Source organism: Dermacentor variabilis, chromosome 4 (assembly GCF_050947875.1).
Source record: "Dermacentor variabilis isolate Ectoservices chromosome 4, ASM5094787v1, whole genome shotgun sequence".
In the NCBI taxonomy this organism is placed as follows: domain Eukaryota; kingdom Metazoa; phylum Arthropoda; class Arachnida; order Ixodida; family Ixodidae; genus Dermacentor; species Dermacentor variabilis.
This window is the reverse complement of record NC_134571.1, coordinates 184,688,530-184,707,493: the sequence shown is the minus strand read 5'-3', so window position 1 is coordinate 184,707,493 and position 18,964 is coordinate 184,688,530. Positions and strand designations below refer to the sequence as shown.

Here is an 18,964-nt window from a genome sequence, read left to right as displayed (position 1 = left end):
CGAGGGTTTCACCGGACAGGTGCCCAAAAGCTGGGGGCGGCCGCCCTATACGAGTTCCCCGTACCACGATCGCGTTTTCTCTCCTCGCCTTTTAGCTTGGCTCAGGCCAATTATCTCTTCTTTTTTTTTTTTCCATCCCCGAGAGAGGCGCCTCTATCTCTGCCCGCGCAATCACAGCTCGCTCTATCTGCCGGTGTCGTTGACATCGAAGGAGCCCCAATAACGCCGCGAAGGCCTCCTCGGGCCCGCTTCTCCGCTCTGCTTGCCCGATAAGCGGCCTGCTCCGGCGCAGACGCCCCGAGAGACGGCGGCCTGGCCCACAGACCCGGCACATTCAGTGGGCGTGCCTCGCTCTCATCGGTTGCGTAGGGTGCTTGTTCTCTTGCATACACGGGTACTCCTGTTTCGCGCCCTTATCTCATCGCTACCGTGTCCCCTCTCGAAACGTAAGCTCGTGTGGCATTGCGGTCGGGACTTGGATATTTGCGTCATACTACTCCGCCGCCATCTCGATGGCGGTGGCGGTGTAGCAGGCGGCGTTAGCCTGGCACACACAGCCGGCAATTCCTCCGTCTGAGCCTCCTGTGAGCTGAGATCGGGGGTGTGTCTCGCAGGACGGCAATGAGCAGTCGTGGGCTCTCTTCCAGATTGCCGCGGGCCCTCCGGGGACAATGGCGTCTTCGAAGCCGTTCTTTTGCGGGCTGTCGAACGTCGCTTTTCTTTCAGTGTCGAACTGCCGGCATAGCCAAACGAAATGTTCGAGGTCGCCGATATCACCGCAGAAGGCGTAGAGCGGGGAGTTGAATCGTCCAGTCTTGAATGACAAAGCCGGGATGTACGCGGAGCCGGTTTTGACGCGGTATAATAGCGTCGCTTCTTCGAGAGTAAGTCCATGGGTTACGCAGGCTTGGTGCGCAGTCTTGTGGATCACCCTAAAGTGATTGCGCATTGCATCCTTATAGTTCTGAAAGATGTTTGGTGCTCTCAGTTTAAGGACGCGTGTCAGCGGCATCATTCAGCGCTGCCACCTGTTCATGAAACGTAGATAGCAGTAATAGCATTATAGCTGCCATCTAATTGCTACTTGTTTTGGCGTACGCCGCTTTTTCCGCTAAAGATCGCTTTTCGGGGAGCAGTTAATTCATGCGCAGTTAATTTCTTGCGACAACCTTTGACAGCTCGCAAACCGGTCGAGCCCGTATACGTCCATCTATATCCCGACCCTCTGGCTGCACCTTCGTGCTAGCGTTCTCTTTGGGCCACCTCCTCAGGTTCAACCACTCCCAATGCCGAAAAAAATGGCAGAACATTGTCCCAGAACTTCGGACGTGTTCGCGTGACAATGTGCATTTACGAGCCAGACGGGCTAACCAATGAGATGTGTCGCCAAACGTGTACATATTACATAAAAGCGTAACCGATTACAATTACAATTACTTAATTCAAAAATATAGTTGATTGCAGTTACCAATTACTGCTCCAAGAAAATTGAGGAATTATCAAAAGTTATCGATTACTTCTACATTATTTTCCTCCCATCTTCTATACCATCGCATAGAGTAAACAGAACGAGCTAGCCTGGCATATTCATTAAACGATCTGCAATCCTTCATAATTTGCTTATGTGCACTAACAATTGCTTTTAAAAAAATCGAATACCGGCCATGGTGGCCACATTTAGATGGAGGCGAAATGCGAAAACATTCATGTACTTAGATTAGGTGCACGTTAAAAACCTCAGGCGGTCCAAATTTCCGGAGTTCCCCACTACGCCGCGCCTCATAATCAGAGCGTGGCTTTGGCACGTAAAACACAATAATTTAAGTTTAAAAATTTCGTCGGTCATCGTCCTTCTAGCTTTTGTTGCGAAGACATCAGCAGCGACACGAAAAACTCGTTCGAGAGAAAAAAAAATGTAAGGGAAAGACAGGGAGGCTAGCCAGTTTATTCGATGTGCGCGCGGGGGTTTAGGCCGGTATTGTAACGCGTACACAAATCTTGCGCACAAGGTTGTCGTTACTCGACATCTAGGTATTCTATGGAAGCGCAGCGATTCATTGCTGCTGGGACTTGGGGGAGACGCCCCCCGATGGGGCCAATCAAAAGCTGAAAAAGCTACAGAAATTCTGAGAATTGTCTACTGTAATGCGTAAGCACTGTTTGGCTCGGCTGTGACTTAGTTTTTGTTTAATTTAGCTTACTTGTTTTTCCTATGGCTCATGCGCGTCTACACATGGCCTTTCCGGTGGCGAAGAAGGAGTAGGCCTCAGTAGACAATCGTATACCAATTGAGCCGCAACACCGGGCACGAGCGGGGCACGGGAAGCTCCACGCATGTAACACGTGATGCAACCACACTGCCAAGAATAATTACCTCCCAAAGCATGCTAAATGCGTTCTTCTATAACAACCGGCGTTAATTGGCTCTTCATATTTCCTTTTTTTAACGCCTCCGCAACGCCACTTGTGCACAATTACACGTGAGGACTGGAACGGTTGCCGGTCTTGCGAGGGCAAATGATGTGACAGCGGATGCGCCTTCCGATGACGATCAGCTCTTGAACCCGCGCGGGGGACGCGGCCTCTTGACTGGGCAATGTCCCGCGATCGTTGAACCATTGCCCCACTCCTCGCTATATATCCTCTCGAAGATCTTATCGCGCACCGTAAATTCAACCGTCCGCACTTACACGTGTTACGTACAGCGAATGCTACGAATAGCCGTTCGGAATAGCACGTACTGAACAACAATCAATCGCGTAAATTATTTAAAAACGCGGCAGTCGAAGCGCTAAAACACACGAATGACAGCACAGAAAAAAAAAAAAAGTCGGGGCTTTCCTTCGCAATGGCAACATGCACAGCAGATTCGCTCACAAATGCCGACATTGTAATTACGCCAAACTATGTTATTACATATTTGCGCCGATACATCAATTGCATCATTATCGTTTCCGTTCTTGATGGTGATAATGACGATGGCCTATCGGCATCCCCTTTGAAGCGGGGTGGTGACAAATAGTCACCTAGCGTGCTTGATTTGAAAGCATGTATAGCAGGTATATGCTATACATGCTTTTCATTCTATCATTTTTAGTAAACATCTCCTTAATCTTTTTTTTATTCCTCTAAACTTATCTATCTACTTTGTTTCAGTATACTTATGCCTCTAACTAATCCGGTCATATCAATCTCTACCGTGCTTTTTTTTTTCACCAATACTCGAAACGTATCTTGCTTATCTCGACTGATTATTGGCTTGTATGGAATCCCGAATGATGACCACCTAGGATTTTTTTAACGTGCACCCAATGAATAGTGCAAGGCCGTTATTTTGCACACGGCATACATCGGGATGCCGCGAGAGCCGAAGCGGGTTCAGAAACGTCGTCACGTCCAACTCCCACGTGACCATATTCTGGGTCTCGACGTCATGGTACAGTAGAAACGAAACCAAAACTGTTCGTAGAAAAAAATATTAAGTTATTTCCGGTGCTCCGATGTTGTACAGTACTCTGGCTGGGATTTAGAGCTCCAGGACCCTCATTTAACGCAAAACATGAAAAGTCGAAAATACCGTGTCCGTACACCTTTAAGCTGTATTGGTGCAGAAATATAGAATACGGGGGATGCGCGCATGCGTTCGTGATCGGTAGCGCAAGAAAGAGAGGACTCACACGCAGAGAAGGGAGGCATCATGGGCGCTTACCGAGAGGTGAAGTTTTTATTCGCGGAAAAAGCTTATCTGAGCGTATACAATGAAACAAACAAAAGCATGCGGTTCTAGGTGGCTGTTGTGCAAGAACGGATGTAAAAAAAAAAAAAAAAAAAATGGGGCTATCGACTTCAGCGTCCTTAAAGACCTGGTGACCACACCACGTGACCTCGCATCTTGCAGCAATGTCCAACGAAGATAGCTGTTTGTTATCAGAATAAAAAAAAGAAATAAAAGACCGCACACAATGCGTTCGAAACCAGCCCAAAATGTTATACGCTTCCCCACTCCTTTTTGCCCATGCGCGCAGGCACGAACGCATGGGGAAAACACACGCACACAGGCTGGACAAGAATAATCACGTATCATGGTTTCACTAATTATGACACGGGAGCTGCGGTTAAGGCGCGAAAATAAAGTTTGACCTTTCTGTTCCTTGCCGATAAGCAATTTTCTGCACGGAGAAATGCAGGGACAGTTTTGTAACGACATTATCTCTCCTTTTTTTTTAAGCGTTCGTTAAAAATTTCCAGGCGATCAAAATTTATCAGATGCATGTCCACTATATACGACGTTCCTCTGGGATGTTGAGCCCAGTCAGTCAGGCAAATGTATAGAACACTAGCGTGGGTAAGCAGTTGTATAAAGCGCCGGATTGAGCAATTGCTAGCGAACGGTATAAGCATGCAGGCTGCAGCAACCCCTTTATCGAGGGTACAAAAAAACATCGACGCATATCTCTACTCCAGAAGTTTAATGAAAACGGCACGACTATCGGCGCGACCTGCGACTGGCATAATCGGCAAGCGAGCTGGAGGTGAAAGCACACAGTATACGCGATCGGGGTTGCGAGAGCGATCCGGTTTTCCTCACTCGCGCCAATCGTTGCACTGGGGCAATCACTCCCACAGGCCACACCTCTCGCTAAACGCTATGACCGTACACCAAATGGGTTACAGAGATAATTGCGAGGTGATTCGATAATGCTGCCACCTGCGTGCTATTGTCTCGGCCATAAGTGGTGTTGCAAAGTTCGATCGGGACGAACACGTATTTTCATTGCCGATCTTTCCGACGAACATGCGCAGAGATTTACCTTTTGGCACTGTGCTGCGTTCCCGCACCCCTTGTAAACGAAAAAGGGGAAAAAAAAAAACATCTTCTGCAATTCGTCCGGCTCGTTAGTGCGGAATGTGACAGCGGACGTCGATTCTTTGCGATGCAGCACACAGCGTCGTCCGCGTCCGTCGCACCGGCGCAACGCACGCGCCGTGCGCGTGGTGCACCGAACCCTGCGCGAATCGCCGAGTTCTAAAACCGCGAGGTGGCGCCGTGATCGGCGTGTCCGGCTCTCAGCTGTGCGCGTTGATGCGAGGGCAGGAGTTCGATGGCGGTCACGTCTTGTTTTCCTTCATCGTATACATCTCGAGGACGAGGCGGCCCAGTGAAGCCGACACGATGATGTAACGGAAAAGAACGGACACAGCAAGCCCCTGTTTTTTCCCTTTTGTTAGCTCTAAACTGGCGCAGTAAAACCAGAGCTTGCGGAGATCGTTGACGCTGATAGCAAGGTTATCCGTGACAGAGAAATTCGAGAGGATTCCGGCGCTGACGTTGTCTGCGCGGGAGGACGTGAGCTGCGTCGCCTGTAGAAAGGCAGCTACTTGCTCGATGTTTCTCATGCGTTAGAGGCTGTCAACTTCTTTATTATTATTCTTTTTTTATATGGCGCACTTAACGTTATATAGTCTACGCACCCACCACGACAAAATTCCGAACGAGGGTCGAATGAATTAGAACGGCCGCGTGAAGTGTACAGCGAGCGTGCGTAGGCCGAATCGCGATAATCATACATCATGCAGCGTACAGACCGAAGGGGACACGGACAACCTGGGAGCAGTGAAAACGACACGGGCGCTGCCTTTGAGCTAAAGCATTATTGAAATCATGCAATGGTATCATTCTGGTTCTTTCTATTATGCACTTATAACTGCCACAAGTTCTCAATACTTAGTTGAAAGACGGGGATCATGTTGTTACGTCTTTTCTGGCCTGTACATTATAAGTCGTGCGGATGCTTTGGACACGACCTCTCGAGCCAGTGCCACGCATCCGGACGTTGAACCCCCTCCAAACAACACTCCATAGCGCGCGCGCACGATTGTTCTGCGTTCCACTGTTGCATTGAGCGCGAATATTGCCCTCTCTGAAGCACGTACGCGTGATCGAGAAGGTTAGGCGTCGACAAATAGGCGCCCTCGGGAGGCCACGACAACGTGTTCCCAGGTCCGACATCGAGCAGCCGCGTTGGCTTACACGGGCTAAGGTGTCCTGCGTGCTGCCCCAGGCTCGATGAGAACCTGAATGAGTTGAAATGTGAAATATGTCAGCGCGCTCAGATTATGTTTGGCATTAGAGAGCTCCGAATTGCACAGTTTTATTTTAAAGCAAAAGCTTGCAATGGTTCTTCATTGAGCAGCTATAAGCTCGATGTCGCTGGCTCGATGCCGGCCGCGGCGGACCGCATTTCAATGGGTCCAAAATGCAGGAACGCCCCCGCACTTAGCTTTAGGTGCACGTTAGAGAAGCGCGGGTGATGGAAACGAATCCGCAGCCTCCTACTGTGGCACGCTAAACCCCGTTTATTTTTTTTTTCTTGCGCGGACAGCTGTGCGTGGCCGAGTGAACTGAGCCAACCCCGTAGACAGCACACTCAAATGTGACGGCTTAGTGGGCGCACCCTTACACCACTGCAGGCTATGTCTCTTCGCGAGGTAATCTTAACCTGCTTTGCAACGCAGGCCAATCACTAAGACGGCGCACCGTCACAGCATCCACACGACTCTTAGCATTAACCAACAGAGCTAAACAGCAAATGTTTCCAGTAGCATATCTCAGCACGCCTACCAGGAAGCTTACGCATGGTAATGACCCTCCGATGGTTTCTGCCGATATATATTGTGGTGCGTTACAGCAAACACGGCCAGCGAGAAGCGAATGCGTCGTCTCTCCCATTGCACAACTGCGGCTTGGGGGCGTAGTCGTAAAAAAAAAAAGAAAAAAAAAAGAAAAGAAAAGAGCCAATCAGTAGCAATTCCAGCGGTAACAGCTGCGATCGTACGACAGCGGCAAACGCCACGAGCTGTTTGTTCGGCGTTGCCAGCGCGCGCATAAAGAAATGCCACGCGCGCGCACAGCTGCGCTATCTGCGCCGGCGCTGCAGCGTCGCGAGCCGGCACGTGCAGAACACGTGACGCCCGAAGCGGTTTTTCTTTTTTTGTTTGTTTCGGTCGCGCACTTTCGCGAGTGCTCGCAATCGCGCTACGGAGGCCGTGACGTGGACGTCCCGTGACGTCACGCGGGGACGACCTCGCGGTCTTCCCGCTCGCTCGACAAACAACGGCCAGGCGTCGTCGCGTTCGCAGCGACAGGGGGTGAAAGTGATCGACTGCCGCTGGTCGTGCACATACTTCGTCTTGCGCTTTCCGTGCCTGCAATTTACAGTCGGCCACTGCAAAGTTTACGGAACACGGATTCCGCGACAGATACGAATTTCCGCTAGTTTATAAGAACACTTTGTCGATCGCAAATTCTTTATACCACGCACTGAAAGTTTCGGAATCGACGTCGTGTGCCCAAGCTTCGCGGTAATTCAGCTTTTTTTTCGGAACTCACGCGTTCCATAACCTATTGTGGTCGCCTTTAAGTGAACTCTCGGTGATCGCTGAAGGGTGGCGTCGTTGAACCTGTCCAGTTCGTTAGCTGAGATCGAAAGCCATCGCAGCTGAACGGTGCAGATCACTGTCTATGTAGGCACATAGCTGAACGTGGAATACTCTACTCCTGGAGGTGACTGCGAATAGTATTCGATTCGAACTGGCAACGGCGGCAATGCCGACTGCCCTTTGAAACTGCACCTACAACGCACGCATAGCAGCTTTTTCATTTTTCAACCTTTTATTAAGCTCCGTTTTTCTATTATTCGAGGTTGTGATGCAGCCGCACAACTAACTTATCGTCTAAACTAAGAAATGGAAGATTGACGCCGCCGCTGCGTTTTCAGAATTTAGGCCAAGTTGTGAATTCATCGTGAGAAACGCTGGGAGCACCGAACTAGCAATCTAGGGAAACCTAATAAAGATGTGTTGGGTAAGCGACGCTGAAACATTAACGAGGACGTGCGCGTACCAATAAGGCGAGAACTAACTGCTGAAGGTGGAGAGGTACAATGCCCCAAGGAGATTCCTTGCCGAGACGTGACTGGTGATTCTATTTCCTTATGGGCTTTATCAGGTGCTGGAAGAAAGGCGTTACATTTATCACCTTTTGTGCGTTTGTTATGTTATGTAAATGAATCCACCGCATGCAACAGAGAACTGTGCGATAGAGAACTACACATAGAAGTAGAGAATGCTGGGTGAGCTGCTATTTCATACTGACGATTAATAGGGCGATAAACAAGGGACGCCAAGGAAACACGGCACGGCCGGAGACTAACAACTGGAGTTAATTGTCAGAAACACAAGTATACGCATATCGCATAGCACACACACACACGTATAAGACAGCTTCATGATTTGCGGCATGCAAGTTGTCTATCTAACCTTTTGCAGCGCAGCAGACGGCCTCGCAAATGTGCACTCGCTGTGAGGCCCCGATTTCGTGTCATCTGTTGGTTAGTGCAACAATTTAATGTTGGGTACAGACGTAGGCGACACACCTGATGCCTAGATTTCTAAAATTACTCGAGTAATCAGACAGATTCCAGAGCACGTGGACGTCGACGGACGCATCTTGGAGCGAGGCAATCGTTGGCACGGCCTCGGTGTTCGGAAGAGGTGTGCTTGAGGAGCCTTTCACTCATTAGGTCTAGGTTCGCGATGAACTCCAAGCTTGAGAGAGCCCAACTTTCTGCCACCGGCACGCGAAAGGAACACGCTAGAGCTCGTTCCCTCCGTGGTGGTCCTCGGAAGCAGCGTGTAGACCGCCACACGTTCCTTCAGTATACATATATATATATATATATATATATATATATATATATATATATATATATATATATATAACTTCAAACTAGACTGCCCTGACGAAGACAGTTACACTCTCGAAACTGTTGGCAAACGACAACTCCATTGTGCCATCATTTCTTCAAATACCAATTATTGATCTCTTACATTTTCCTCATAAATAAATAAATAAATAAATAAATGCAAACGCTCCTTTCTCAGTAGAAGGTTCCGGACGTCAAACTTCACGGTAAAAACGAATTTCGGATTCAGCTAGATGTGAGGGTGTACTCCATTGACGTGGTGCCGACCTTGAGCACGAAGCTCTTTTAATCGAAAGATTTCCGCGTAGCAAAGGAGACGATGCCTCGTGAGTCAGCAGCGAGGACCTCAGCAAGACCTTAGAAAGGCGCTCACAGAACGAAGCTCCCTTGGATTCCTACAATAAAACGCAAAGCGAAGCGAGCCAGTCTGGGGAGACCAGCGAAGTGCGGCTCACTGCCTTGCCGCGTCGGTGAACTCGCCCGTCCGATGTCGCAACCGACTCATCTGCGGTCGGTCACCGCCTCGCGATAACTGGGCATTCCAGTCACGGCATTGGGACTCTATCCCTGCGACGTCGCGACACGGTGCGTAGAGGCCCCGGACCGCTAGCACGATCGAGGACGCAGTCTCAATATCGAGCTGTAATGGAGACAGCCTTGGCTCGCGGCGTGCGCCGTCTACTTTGCTTCCGCCTGTGAAACGAACGCGGCCGCCACAGAAAATTCCAAAACTGTACAGAAGCCGACAGACTGCCTTTCTACGCCGCCACACAGACGACACACCCTCACTGCTGCTGCCGAACGCCAGGACACGGGCGGAAGGGGTCCCCATTGATTGCCAGCGCTCCCTTCTGACGTCAGTGCCGCGTCCCCGCGCGCGATTGGCGAGCGGCGAGCGCAACTTTCGCTGGCGTCACTTCAACGCACTTTGTGACGCGAGGCTGTCGTCTGCTAGCGGCGCGCCAGCGGCAGCCAGCGGTCATCTGCCAGTGCGCCGTCGCGGCGGCTGATTCCGCCTTCGAGAGCTCTCCTTCTCAATCACGCCAGTAGCGGCAGCGAGGAAAACCGCCGGGGAGTCGAGGGCGCGCGCTATGTTATTCGCGGGGAAGGTGACCCGGGCCGACCGACACGGCTCTGTTCTGGGGCATCGGGTCGGGCCACAATCTCCGGGCGAGCGCAGAGGGCCGCTGCTTTAAATATAGACGCCGCGGCTTTTCTTTAGTGACTCGAGGTTCTTATATTTTGACCGTGAGGAACCACTGGCCGTGGGTGCGGGCATATATATATATATATATATATATATAAGAAGGGGAAAAGAAGAAAAGGAAATTAAGGAAGCGAGTGCGCCTAGGATTGTTGAAAGTTTCAGTGGTTGTAACAGCCGTTTGACGGCACATCAATGACACTTATTTACGTCAACAATAACTGCATTTGCCTAGGTCAAGAATAGCAGTTGCGTATAATGGTGCTTGGACAGAGTCGTGCGAACGTAGACATCGGCTGGGGGCGTGTCTTACGGGCCGAGCTCTACGCGTTGCTCGCCTGTAATGATACAGGAGACGAGTTCGCGAGGTCTCTCGTTCGTTTACCATTAGCCGGCTGTCTTCGATAGGAATGTGCCCAATATCAAGCTCGACCGGCCTCTGCTCGTACAAAGAATTCAGGAGCAAAAACACTTGTTTTACAGCGAAGCTGTTGGCAAATATATTTGGTTGGCATTTCTTCTCGTCCGCGTCCGTCAGCAAAAGCGTGGGCCGATCCCGGCGGGAGTGCATGGCCAGGAACAGTGTCGCGAAAACCCTTAAGGAGATGTCTTCAAGCAGTCAGCAAAGTGAAGCGAACAGTGCATACATTCTTTGGGATCACGCATATCACATACGAACAGTATACGTTTCAATAATTAAAAAAAAACACAAAACAAGCATAAGAACCACATAATTGATGGTAAGGCACTCCTGATAGCAAACTGCCGCGCGGACCGCAGCTTGCGAAGTGGGGAGTGAAGTCCTAGCCTTTTTTATTTTTATTTATTTCCAGATACTGCTGTCTCCATACAAGACATAGCAGAGGTGGGTCAATACAAAACTAAGGAGATACAGAAGTAGCTGTCCCAGGGGATTACCACGGAGAAGGCGCTTCCTTGAGCTTAAGGTCGGAGAACTTACCATACCGGAGCGCCCCATTATCAAAATATTGGGGCTAGACTTTCAGAACACGCTGCGCTGCGGGCTCATGTTAAAGGAACTCCAGAGGGCGACCAACTACACTCTATAGCTCATTCGCCGGGCGGCTAATCGGCACCACGGCATGGGCGAGGGCGATCTGCTCCGACTTGTGCAGGCATACATAACCAGCAGAACCATGTACTCGGCGCCATATGTCAAACTCGCAGCCACGGACTTAGGCAAATTAAACACAATGATCAGACGAAGCACAAAGGCAGCCCTGGGCCTTTGTGCTAGAGGTTAGAGGCCTTAGGCATGCACAACATGATCGAGGAGCTCTTAGACGCTCACCACACAGCCCAAGTCCGTCGTCTCTCGCTAACCCCGGCTGGCCGCACAGTCCTCCGGAAGCTCAGTCTCGAGGCTATCCCCGAGGTTACAGAGTACATGACGATTGTGCGAAAGGTCAGGGGACATATTTATGCCCCACCTCTATCCGCAACATGGACCCCGAGTTCCATCAGGGCCGTCGGCAGGCCCGTAGTGAAGCCATTCGGCGACGCTATGGCTCGCAAGATGGAGTGGTCTACACATACGCAGCCAGACACCTTCGCGGCGACCTCATGACCGCGGTGGTAGCGGATCACAACGGAGGATTGATACAACAGACAACAATCACGGCTGGCCGAGTGGTGGAAGCGGAGGGAACCGCGATTGCCATGGCCATGCATGCGGAAGCGAACACCGTCATCAGCGACAGCAAGCAGGCCATCGGCAATTTCGTCCGCGGTAGAATTTCCAAACAGGCGTACCATGTCCTCACACGACGCCCCCTAAGCGGCTTGAAAACCCTCGTGTGGGCCCCCGCTCACGCGGCTGTGCCCGGCAACGCGTCGGCTCACAGTTTGGCTCGAGATCTCGCGCGCCGAGCCTCGTGCGCGGATGCGGACGGCGTGAACGAGGAGGAGAGACACGAGGAACGCTGCGAGACTTATCACGAAATAGCCCATAGGTATCGCTTGAGGCGTCGCGCGCTCCCACCACCGGCCAAGCAACTCGATAAAACGCAAGCGGTCGCGTTTCGGCAACTTCAGACAAACACATACCCACACCCAAAGTACATTAACAAAATCACAGGGGGCAAGGAAAGCGACCCAATGTAGGCTCTGTTCAGAAACAGGAACACTCGCACACATAATGTGGGAATGCACCTCGCTCCCGTTTCCTCATCCCCCCGCCAGCAGCGAGACTGACTGTCCAGCCTGGCTCAGTTCCGGGGACGTCGACCGACAGCTTGAACTGGTGGACTGGGCGGAGAAGGCCGAGCAGGCCCAGGGCCTTTAGCCCAATCCCTCAGCCACGTCCCCCTTCCCCCTTTCAATAAAGTTTATCAAAGACCTCCACAAGAACACGTTTGCAGAATATAACAGGTTGAATGGTCACAGATAACAGGTAAAACAACTTACAGAATGCAGATCGAAATTAAGAGTGGTAACACCATACTAACATGATATATATATATATATATATATATATATATATATATATATATATATATATATATATATATATATATATATATATATATATATATATATTCATATATTCTGCCCCTTTCCGCGAACGTTCATCAATTCAGACTAAATCGGAGGAAACAAACTACGACGGCGTGGCAGCGGAGTGAAAGAAGATCAAGGCCACTTCTGCCAGGGACGCCAGTCGCTCGATGCATACAACAAAATTCTTGGAACTCTATTGGCGTACGAATGAAATGAAAAATAAATCACCTTGCCGCCTTTTCTGCAACGAGTCAGCCGACCTCATTTTCGCACAATCGATAAAAAGACAATGGACGCTGCGTATAGGTGGCATCCACTTTCTCTTTTTTTTTGTTGCCATATTCTGGGCAAGCATTAATGGGAAACGTCGAAACAACACGAAGAAAAACGGTCAGGAGGAGACACTGTTCGAAGCAGCCCACCGACTGGCACTGATTTCGTGAAGTTCCTCGTACAATGGCGTTTAGTTATGGGTCGGCGGTGGAACTGAGATGTGCCGGTATACATTGTTAACCACGTACGAAGGTTTTGCTTCGATAAAGGCGGAAAAAAGCCGCTCGATCCGATTTCGGAAACTGTAACGTTTCGTCACGTGGGGAACACGGACGAAACCGATTCCCCATTGCTAAAAAAAAAAAAAAAAAAAAAAAAAAGAAGTCGGGCTATTTGCATTCACACCTATAGTAAGTGGACATCAGATTCAATTCTCTCGGTGTTTTATTGGTTTAAACACTAAAGTTGTGCGAGTTATGTTCAAGTATTCACTTGGGATACTTGTACATAAATTTGTAAGCAGAAAAGCGCGCATTCCCTATAATTAACTAACAGCCGGTTTCCTCTTTTCAGGTCTACCCCAACCGCTTCTAACGACAGCTGTTTATTACCGATACCTACACGTAACTGGGGCAATTTACGGCCAATTTTCGCAGCTCCAAATCATTGCGATCTGATCCTAAAGTAGCATCTGACTTTCACAAATTGAAATCAAACGTCCGTAATCTTTTTTTTTTTTTTGCACTGTATGTAATCGTTCTACTGGCATCGTTCCCGACAACAACTGTTCAGTGTTACGAAATAAAAAAAAAACAATTTCGTCTTAGCTACGGACTCAAGTAATGCGCTGTTCGTAATCGCGAATAGCGGCCGTGCATTTGCGTTTCCTAGACAATACTGATGAGAAGTTCGCTTTACAGTCTCTCGGCTCCTAATGTATGCATAATACACAAACCCGCATAGTATTACGCTTTCTCAGGCGCGCGCTAATACATCGACCCACATGCACCCTGCCCAATGTCCGGTGCAGAATTGCGGTCTTACATGGCACAAATCATGCTCAGCCCCGTGATCACTACTCTTCCTGCCCTTAGCGTACTGTTTTGTTGCACTTGTGCGAACATCCCGGCAGTTAGAAGCAAATAAAAAAAAAGAGAGGAGCGTCATAATGACTCGCACGGGAGAAAGCTCTTAATGAAACGCAGGTAATTCTATCGACTTGTATGTAGCCACGTACGTGCTACTCTGCATGAAGATGTGGATTTGGGACACAAAGGACCATATGTGGACCTGCGCAGTTGACGCATACTCGTTTTTTTCCCCCGGCGCTTCGGTACTGAAAACAAATGTCAATGAGGCGTATTGAGCGCGAACTAAAGAACGCACAGAATATCAGATATAACAGAGCGGCATTCAAGACGAATCACTGACTCGGATCGACTTCATTATGCTTTCCTTATATAAGAACTTTTCGTCAGTGATCGGTCGGGAAAGTGAAATGTACCTGTAGGTTGTTCACCCGAATTTATCACCACATAATTTTTCGATGTTATGCACAAATGTGGTTCTTTTCTGTATATATGTGGTCCTTTGTACTTTTCCTCAGTGTAAATTTCATGGCAAGTTTTTCGAATCGAATCGAACACCAATATTCGAGAAAAACAATCTTGGAAACATCGAATTGAATACCGAATACTTGCTCATTTCAAACAAAACGGCATATAAATATTCCGGGAAATTTATTTAGTGAAAGAATAGAACGATGGAAGGTTTGTTTACATTATTTGAGACAACAAATGCAGTTCACAACTTGACGTCCGGACAACTAAGGAGCTTGTAATTGAGAAACAACTGAAATACACATGCTCGTGGCCGGTGCGCCATGCCATGGAAGTAATAAAATATACAGACTGCGCATCAGTATAAGTGCCAGTATAAAGAGTTAACTGAAATGCTGCAACAGTGCAAAGCAGTCTAAAGGGGCGCAAAAGTTGCGAGCTAGTCAACAACAAAAAAATATTTTCATTTTAAAGTGTGAAACAGCGCGAAGAAACAGCCACAGAAGAAGGAATAAGCAACAGCACGGCACTGGCTCTTAACAGATTTTATTAAGGATAATCGCGCACATATAAAGGAATCACAGCTCCGTGAAAACGGAAGCAAACAAACCGGACATGCTCAAGGACACAGTGCAGACTCCAATCATACAGTGAAAGGTAGACAGAGTCAAGATTGATGCAAGTAGTGAAATTCTTCCTCGCAGCTCCAGGCCCGATCTTCAGGAGGCCATCCTGGAGTGGGCTGAGAGGATAAAGGAGGCCTACTTCAAGTAGTCCCTCACCCCACCCTCTATTCCATTGCCCCCTTCCCTTTAAAGAGGGATAAATAAAGTTTTTCATCATCATTATCCTCGCGAAGAGGGAATTTCGCGTGGTGAACCAAGTCGCGTGGTCACGTGGGCGCGAGACCGTGCTAAAGCTGAGGGGCCTACAAGAAACCCGCATTGGTATGGCTGTCACCGCTTTGCCCATTGGGCGAAATATGCTATTAGTGTTATTTCCTTCTTTTTTTCTTCCCCTTCCAGGAGTTATGAGCCAGATCTCATGCGATAAATCATTCACTTGGTAATCAGCGCCGCGTCCGTTGCCTTCTTGTTATTCTACACCAATTTCGGCGCTGTTTGCTCCCAGCACATGCACCGTCTAGCTTACCCACTCGGCTTGTTGCAGCGTGACGGAGAGCGCAGATCTGAAGGGAACAACAGGCCTAAATTAGTGACACGCCATCGCCTTCTTGCGCGTTTACCCGGGAAGTTGGAAATAACGCCGCTTGTATGTAGACTTTGCGAGCGATAAGCTGACCTCTCGTTGTTGCTTGTATTACATTCTTTTTTTCAACATCACTGCTGGAGATCTGACCATTTGTTTCTCCTCTCCCTCTCTTGGTGTTGTAAGCCAACGAGTAACAGATACCTGCATGACACTAATCTCTCTAATTCTGCCTCTCATCGCTGCCAGGAGCGTAACTGAAGTTCAAACTAATGAGACGTACTTTTCAAAGGCCAATAAATATCCTTTTGGACTGCGCGATCCTTGCATTAACTTTTCGACAGCGGAGGGAAGACAGAACGAAAGAATAAGCGAACACAGTAGCATTGTCCTTTCTGGCCTGCGTCCGTGGTTGCGCTGCGTTTAAAATGAATTACCAGGTAGCCGGGTGGCCACAGATTTCTTCGGCAGAAGCTGGATCCTTTGATAGCTCAATGCTGCACTGCTATTAAGTATGTAAGAGCACTCCACGAAGTCTACGGTAACTTATAGTAGACGTACGCCAAGCGTCAGCTGATTGAAGCTGTTGAGGCCAAGATTTCCGAATGCCTTCCAATGTTTCTCGCTAATTGGTTAATCAATTACGGGTTTGGGGATTTTTCCCTACAGTGTCTAAGGCTCCTGCTACTATCTACGCTTTGCTTACGTGCTACTTGCAAATTTCAACTGCCTACGTGTAGCTCCTTCGAATATCGCTCCCGCAAACACCGATGATCGGTTGTATCCCGGGTGCATGTGCCGGATTGTATCTCGGGTTGCGCTGTGATCCTGGGCAGAATGGGCCGACAATAAAACGCACATCTCGTTCCTTTCTCTTTTCTCCTCGACAATGTGCAGGCATGATCGACTGCTTCGTCCGCATCCCCAAAGAGCAGGGCTTCCTCAGCTTCTGGCGCGGCAACTTGGCCAACGTGATCAGATACTTCCCCACCCAGGCGCTCAACTTCGCCTTCAAGGACAAGTACAAGCAGATCTTCCTCGGGGGCGTCGACAAGCGGACCCAGTTCTGGCGCTACTTCGCCGGCAACCTGGCCTCCGGAGGTGCGGCCGGAGCCACGTCCCTGTGCTTCGTGTACCCGCTGGACTTTGCCCGGACCCGACTGGCCGCAGATACGGGCAAGGGTGCCGGACAGCGGGAGTTCAGCGGGCTGGGCAACTGCCTCACCAAGATCTACAAGTCCGACGGGCTCATGGGGCTGTACCGAGGCTTCGGCGTCTCCGTCCAGGTCAGTATGGCCTCTGTGTGTAGTTGCGATTGCGTGCCCACCGATCGCATCCTGCCCAGCTTGCTGCAGACTCAGCCGGTGCCAGTCGGCGAGACACTTCTTACAGGAGCGGGGACACGGTCACTGGAAACGCCGTTGGTTATTTTCGGCAACTGTTTTATCACGGACTCGCTTACCGAAACCACGAGGCAACAATGAACCACTGACACGTATTTTTTTTTTTCAAGTTGCGGAAACTCCAAAGTAGGCTCCTCAAATGTAAACGGAGGATACTTTGGACGTGCGATAGGTTGAGAAATGCCGATACTTTAATTCGGTAATAAGGTTGGCCTCAAAGTGCCCTACCTGGCGTTACCGGCATTGTACTGACGTCAACGCGCAAGTCTTGACACGCGTCATTCGGCGATATTAGGCGAGATATCGGGACGTTGCTCATAAAAGGAATTAACGAGAATGCTGCACGCGTTTTGTTTGGTTACGTTCGCATGAGGCAGCCGCAACGATTGTAGTAACGGAAAGAGCCAGACATCGTTGACGTCCTGAAGCAAACCCGGTCCTCCTGGGTATCGAAAGGGAAACTATAATACAACCAAACAAGTATCACAGAACCGACTGAAGAAATGCCACGCATAAATTATTTATTTCAAGCTGTCGATAACCACGAAAATGGGTTTGTTTAATAAACTTGATTGTGATAAGAACGCAAGTTCTTTCACGATCGAGTTCTTGCCTTGTTTCTCGCGTTCAATATTTCATTATTCTTTGTGACCGGTCTTCCGTCTCGGTTTCTAATATCGCGGTGTCACACGGCCGCTTTCGATTGCGGTCGCTCCTGATCCGGATCGAATTTCTTGATCTCGATCGACCATCATCGCCGCTACAAGATCGAGTGGTTCGGATGGAGTTTGGGTGAGCTCAAGTGCGCCAAGGGTCTAGTGGATCCAAAGCACTTATCGAATTGGTCTAATATGTCGTAAAAATTACAATATAAAACTTTTTTTACCAATAACATTTTCTTTCGTTTGCGGGCAATGCTAGTATTGCCTGCCGATCGTGTGCAACTATCCGAAGTACACATTGTGGTCAGCCTGCGCGATCGCGATCAACAGGCTCAATCGCGATGTCCGGATCACTCGATCCGGAGCGAGCTCGATCCCGTTAGGGCCCGATTGCGATCGAAAGTGACCGTGTAATACTGGTATAATCTATTAGTTTGTGATCTAATAGACGTAACCAAATATTTGTTCCCGAAAGCAAGCTGTTGCTGCTATAGATTGCCTGCGCGAAAGACATTTCCCTCTGCACTGCTATATACGCGCAGAGAAAAAAGGAAGAAAAGAAACGCTCCATTTCTCTCTCTCTCTCTCACTTTTGGCAATCCGCCACGCAGGGCATCATCATCTACCGGGCGGCCTACTTCGGCTTCTTCGACACGGCCAAGGGCATGCTTCCGGACCCCAAGAACACGCCCATCGTCATCTCGTGGATGATCGCCCAGACCGTGACCACCGTGGCGGGCATCATCTCCTACCCGTTCGACACCGTCCGGAGGCGGATGATGATGCAGAGCGGGCGCGCCGTGGAGGAGCGCCAGTACAAGAGCACCGTGCACTGCTGGGGCAAGATCTACAAGACGGAAGGTGGTGCTGCTTTCTTCAAGGGGGCCTTCTCCAACGTCCTCCGGGGCACCGGGGGCGCGCTCGTGCTCGTCCTGTACGACGAGATCAAGTCGTTCATCTTCTAGGGGCTCCCACGAAGAACGGGGAGAGAGTAGTCTTACGAACGGGGGACGGCGAGGCGAGGGGTAAGCCGCGTCGAGGAACGCCCGAGGCGTCTTCTAGCCCGTCGCACCGATGGGTCCGTGATTCAGAAAAAAAAAAGAAAAAGAGAGAGCCACAGGCCCTCGCGGCACACGCAAGACAGTCAAGCTGCAGCAGCGGCTCCATAGGAGCCGTGTATTGTAGGCTTAAGCGTTTGATTCTGGCACCAGTCATTCGAACCTTTCGGCGTATACCAATGATGCCTCCAGGAAAGGCGGTTTATTGCTAGCTATGTGTACAGTAGAATGAAATCGGTCGTTCGGGAGAGTTGCTGGCCATCATTTGTAGTTAACCGACCACACGCGACCAAGAGAAGCGTCAAGAGCCA

The 18,964-nt window shown here is 49.6% G+C and overlaps 1 protein-coding gene across 1 annotated transcript in view; it reads left to right on the top strand.

Moving 5' to 3' along the window:
• LOC142579992 (ADP,ATP carrier protein-like) overlaps nt 1-18,702 on the top strand; it is a 54,227-nt gene extending 35,525 nt beyond the window's left edge. Inside the window, exons 3-4 of the mRNA XM_075690703.1 lie at nt 16,428-16,816; nt 18,207-18,702. Coding sequence (XP_075546818.1) covers nt 16,428-16,816; nt 18,207-18,560 — 743 coding nt within the window. The 3' untranslated portion in view covers nt 18,561-18,702. The remainder of the gene's footprint in view (nt 1-16,427; nt 16,817-18,206) is intronic.
• Nucleotides 18,703-18,964: the final 262 nt, after the last annotated feature.